This window comes from Halyomorpha halys, unplaced genomic scaffold (assembly GCF_000696795.3).
Source record: "Halyomorpha halys isolate HHAL.00 unplaced genomic scaffold, Hhal_1.1 Scaffold1606.1, whole genome shotgun sequence".
NCBI lineage: Eukaryota > Metazoa > Arthropoda > Insecta > Hemiptera > Pentatomidae > Halyomorpha > Halyomorpha halys.
The window spans coordinates 23,090-29,224 of NW_027109899.1; the positions used below are offsets into that span (position 1 = coordinate 23,090).

The 6,135-nt window shown below is 31.2% G+C and overlaps 1 protein-coding gene and 1 pseudogene across 1 annotated transcript; one reads left to right on the top strand and one right to left on the bottom strand.

Annotated features, from left to right (window-relative positions):
* LOC112210432 (uncharacterized) lies at positions 1-1,108 on the bottom strand (the record flags this gene model as incomplete). Its single annotated transcript, XM_024359783.2, is given in 1 exon segment — positions 1-1,108. A coding segment is annotated over 1 exon segment (797 nt), but the record flags the coding sequence as incomplete, so codon positions are not given.
* Positions 1,109-4,194: 3,086 nt separating this feature from the next.
* On the top strand, positions 4,195-5,423 carry LOC112210431 (uncharacterized; annotated as a pseudogene).
* Positions 5,424-6,135: the final 712 nt, after the last annotated feature.

Below are 6,135 nucleotides of genomic sequence, written 5' to 3' on the forward strand. Positions count from 1 at the left end.
ATAACACAATCAACTGGTTCATCTGTTTCTGAATACTTGAAAAGTGTGTTGTTATTACAAAAGTCCCCATGGCATATTACAGCAAATGGTTCTTCAGGGTCATTGATCAATTTTATTAATTTACTTACATGTTCAAATAAAGGTAAACATTTTTTTAAATGATCTGAAGATTTTTTTTTCAATGCTGCTTCAAAACCTCTTTTCAATGAAATACTCCTCAAAATATCAAATTCTTCTATCGCTGATTCATTATTTTCCACTTCTTTCAGCTTATTAACAAGTTGATCAAACTTTTTTCTATTTTCGTTTTTTAGTTTATAAGAAAGAGAATGAAACTCAGCAATTTTTTTTATTGCAAGTGAAATATGATCAAAATCAAGAAAAATCTTTGGCTTGGATGGCACAAAATCCTTATTTTTTAAATTTTCAAGAATAACAATATCAATTTCTGGATTGAGACCTAATGTAGCAATTCCATAATACATTGTTGGTAATTGATTCCCTTCATAACCAAGAGCGGGAATTATTTCTTTGTACATAATCACCTCATTGTAAAACATAGCATCAGTGTTGCGGAATTTTCTTTCTTCAGGGTCCGAAGTAGGTATCTTCACAACGAGTGGAATCACTTTTTCGCCAGAAGAATTTTCTAGAACTAAATTGTGAAATACTAAAGATGATGCAAACTGTGCACCTATTTCAGTATCATTGTCTAATTTCAAATCCACGAATTTAAATTCACCAAAAACACCATCTTCAACAAGCGAAGAGATGAGGGTAACGATATTCTCTCCCATTGTTGATCACAAACTGACTTGAGTCGAGTAGTCCCTACCACCGTTATCTAATTCAAAATATTTACTCCGTCCATGGTTAAGAGTTGATTACGTCACGTTAATAACGGACATTATGATTCAATTGATCTGTGTCTAAAGTTTCTACTAGGATAACTTTAATTCTGTAATTCTATAATTATTTCTTTAAAAAATTATTTTGGATAATAATGAAAGCGTAGTTAATTCTATAAATACACCATTTCATTTATTTCTTTACCCCAAATAGATCATATCTGGCATACGAAGGATTAAAAAACCTACTCTGACCAGTGTAGTGCCATAGCCCCACTCTCCTAAACAAAAATGCCGATAAGAGGTGGAGATTAAGCCACGCCCCTTGAAGGCATCTTTACGTTGAAGTTAATAGAGATTTCGCACATTGATGTAATTATTAAAACCGTTCTTTAATCGCAAATGTGAAGAGACTAGAAGTTTTAGTAAATGTTATTTTGCAATAATTTGGTATATCTTTAATGAAAATCCCTCGAACCATTCTCCAAAAATTCATGCTTTTTTTCTATGTTATGTCCAGATCATTGACCTAGTGAATATAAAATTGTTTTAACTTGGCCAATTTTTTAATTAACGTGTTCTAGGAACTATAAATAAAGAATTAATTTATTGTAAGGAAAATATTAAAATATAACATTTGATATAAATAAATAATTGTTACTGATATAATGCAGAAAGTTGTTTATTAAAAAAAAAGTAAAACAGTAATCATTATTGATTAGAATATTTTATATTTACAAAAAAAAAATTGATTGATAATTAATATCAATTCAAAAAACTGATACCAACAACAAAATGTGAGCAGGCTTTTAGTCACTCTCAACACTTTTTCAACCCCCCCGCCTAGCCGTTTCTGACATGGGGTGCGGAAGTAACTCTCTACTCTCAACTGTCAACTGCCAAATATGGCAGGGGTGGCCAACTTTTCTATATATAATAACTACTTTTTATCTTAAAAATGTGTCCTGATTGACTTGTCATAAACGTGTAAGGGGAAAGAAGGGGTGTAAAATGCAAACATTATTTTGCTAAACAGCTTGACCAATACTTGACAGTTAATTGTTTTATGGTGTTTTCAACAATACACAGTAAATCAGTAGGCTATCATTTATCAGAAATCAATTTTCTTTGACTTATTTGCCGTTTTTTAGAGTTGAACTAAATAAAAAGTTTTAAAACAATTTTAATGGTCATAAAAAAGTATTTTATATTAACCTTAATATAGGATACATTCAATAAGTTATAAATTAATAATATAATGTAAAGACTTAATTAGCCTGGCAGAATATAATAATTGAAGTTAACATAGCAGTCTTTACTGTATAATCAAATAAGCGAATATTTTATGTACAAAATGTACTGGTAAAACGTGATAAATTAACACTTAATTTTTTTTATCATAAAAATCCCAAAACTCCTGTAGATAGTTAATTTTCAAAAGGTCAAAAACAATCTCACAAATTTTCTTTCTGCTTTTTCTCCTATACCGTTTTGAATTATTTCTATTTTGTCTTCAATATTTTTCGTTCTTCATTCACAAAGTCATTGAGCAAGAATGGAAGGAACCATACACTTATGAGATATCCCAATATTGCTCTTTTTTTCAGTGTGTTGAAACTCTTGAAATGATGGTTTCCTTTTAGGGGCATTTTTTCTTAGAGGGTTGGAATTAACCTTAAGAATTTCAGCCCAATATTTTTATCTGATATCAGAAGTTGTATTAATATATATATTAAGTCAATAGTAGGACTTGTACAAAGTGATAACTGAAAATAAAAAATGACAGAAACAACTGGTTCATCTGTTTCTGAAAGGATTTTTGGAAAAAGTAGAGTGGGAACACCGTTCCCGCCCCACTACACCACTGCAGATACTAGGGGTATTCATGATCTTTAGTTTAACATGTTAAATGGAAACACTTATGTTAAATGGAGAAATATTTCCTTCTTTTACCAATTTAAAACGATATAACATGGTTGAGAGGCTGTTAATAGGTCTGTTAAAGGGAGAATGACGTCACGCAACAGACCAGCTGAGCTTGTCACCGTTTTATTTGTTGGGTTAGGTTACTTACTCGTAGTTTGTGTCTTTTTCTTTTTTTCTTTTGTCTTGTGTTTTGGACTTTTTAAAAAATATAATCAGTAGCCTAACTTTTCACTTATTTTCGGCATGTTGTAATAAATTGCTATAATAAAAACTTAGAGGTAAACAATTACATGAAATTTTGGCAGGGAAGGTTACTAAACAAGCTGCTCAGAAAATCCACTAGGAGCTCTTAAGCTCTCCTGCTTACAATCCTAAACTTATAACATTAAACATGGTAAAACATTTTACATTTAACACAGTATTATGAATACCTACTAAACCATGATAAAGTGTGTACCTGTTAGGTTTCATTGCTTAATTTAAAATCCCCTTAAATTTCTACCATCTTCAACAAGCGATGAGAACACGTTGGTGAAATTTTCAACTTTTATTAATCACAAACTGATTTGAGTTGTTTCCCACCACCAATGAGTAATTTAAAATGTTTACCCCATCCTTGGTTTGGATTTATGTTATTAAGTGTTTTCCACTATAACTATGGACAGACAAGTTACATAACATTGATTACCAAAACTACACAAATAAACGAAACTTATTTATTTGTGCCGACGTTTCGACCTTAATTTCAGGCCTTCATCTGGGACTCAACAAAGATACAGTTAAAAGTAGGCTTTTAAAGAATCATATCTATGTTCTGAAATTATTACATGATTGATTTATTTAGTTAATCAACTTAAGTAAATGACTTGGTAAGAACAGCCATATGTCTGGACGGAGAGAGTGGGAGAGAGATAAGGTGGGTTTCCACTTTGTGAAAAAAAATTCTCTATTTAAAGAAATTCCAAGGTTAGGAGGGGGAAAAAAAAGAGAAAATGATCTAAAACGAAAGAAATCTTACCTTTTCCTCCAGCTTAGCATCTTGTTTCAGTAAGGGATCTAGTTTATTTAATTAAAACTAAACCAAACCGGACATAAAATAATCATATAAGTACAAATACAATGTTTCTTTTACAATTTCTTTTCTAGACGGAAAAAATATCACCGAAATCTTTCTTTTTCTTCATAAATTATGTATTTCTGCAATTTCTTAAAAGAGGCTATCAATAATTTGCATTTTTCCAATTAAATTATTTGAATTTAACCTCACGCGAAGTATTAAAAGTTTGATGACTTTATACACATAACTGGTGGTGGAATATACATTAATAGATTACATCGCTGAAATATGATATTGAGTACATATGCCTACGTATGTATTTGGGCAGGAGGGAAAAATTAAGGGATATTTAGGCTCTGGCTGAGGAAAAATAGAGAGTTAACGCTGAAGATAAGGACAGTTCGTTCATAGTGGCTTTGGAGGGATTATGATCAGTACATTTACAGCGGCTTTGAAGGGATTATTTTTTTAATTCATTCATAATTGAATTAATCATGTCAATTTCTGCTCTTGAACCAATCGTGGCTACATTAGTAGCAGACGGTGTTTTCGGTAATGTCTGCTACCTTGGTCTCGAAACTGATGTAACGGTGAAGGGCACTCAGTTCTTATCTGATCTCACCTTCATTAACCTGAAAGTGGATGGGCCCAAAGGGAAAGAAGTGATGCCACTTGTTATAAAATTACCTCGAAACAATGCTGAAGAGTCCTGGAACAGGTATGCTATGTTCCACAATGAAATAACAATGTACTATGAAATATTATCATACTTTGGAGTAGAAACAAATTTTTATCCCCAATTGTTTTATGGATTAGCCACTAATGGCGTGGAACCTGAAAAGGATTTATTAGTCTTAGAAAATTTGAAGTATAAAAATTTTCTTCTGTCAAAAACAATACTCTTCCTTGATATTGACCATATTTCTATTGCGATAAAAAAGATAGCAGAATTTCATTAATTTTCCCTAATTCGTAAACATGAAGAAAAAGAGAGCTTCATACAGATGGCAAAAAAATTTAAAGTTATTGATTCACCTCCAGCATTTCATCATGAATTTGAAGTAATTAATGCTGCTTGCATAGAAAGGGGTGTTAAACCAATAATCAAGAAAAATGCCAGTGTAGACCTCTTAACCGAATTTTTGAATTTGTTAAAACATCCCATTAAAATGAAGGACTTTATTTCATCTCCCGAAGAACCTTATGTGGTGATATGCCATGCAGACTTTTGTAATAACAATATTCTTTACAAATTTGATGAAAATGAAAAGCCAATAGACTGTGTTTTCTTTGATTTTCAGTTTTCCAATTACGGAAGTCCTGCTATTGATATATCTTTCTTTTTATACCTTCATACAACAGCAGAGCTCAGAGAAAAATACTGGGATAAGATTTTAAAACTATACTGGGATACTTTGAGGAAACGTGTGCCTAACCAAATTTCTTGACCTTCTTTTAACAGTTTTTTAAGACATTTTGCTGAAAGGGCTATTTATGGATATATTATTGCCTCATTTTTCCTTCCAGAGATGATGGACATCAATGCAGTTTATGAAAATAAAAGGCAATCATTATCAACCGACGAGAAGTTAGCAAGAATGACATCAATTGGTGGTGAAGAAGCTGAACACAAGCTCAGTGAAATAGTCATACACTTATTGAATAAAGGTTATATTCAAGCATACATTGAGTTATGCAAAAATAAAAAAATTGAATGTTAAGATCCAGTGACTGCCTTTGTCAATTAAGCTATTACCTATATTTATCAATTCACTGATTTAAAATTTGGTGCGGTTTGCATATCACACAACTTACTACTCTACTCAGAATTGAAATTGATCCCTAATATTTAAAAACTAAGATTGATTTAATGAATAAGGAAGTTAGTCATCCTGCCAATTGAAAAACGTAAATATAGGTTAAGAAAAATAAAAAAAGTAGACATCGAACTTAAAAATCGGCTGTGGGGTTCGCTCAAAACGGAGCCCAAACAAACAGACAGATTTAACAGATTTAATTTCTGTATTTTGAGGTCGAATTATAAATGAATTATAAGATCTCAGTGAATAATTTGGGCCATCAAACATGAAAATCGGTGTGGGCCTTTATAAAACGTCAGAAGTACTACTATTGTTTCCGGAAATATAAAAAAGAAAAGATTGGAGAAGTTTGTTATAACATTATAATATTATATTATACATATCTTCTTACCTACATAATATTATATTTCATCTTTCAATGTTTTCAATCTACTACCATCTAATTCCACGATTATCAATCAATTTTTTGTTCTATTCAATTATC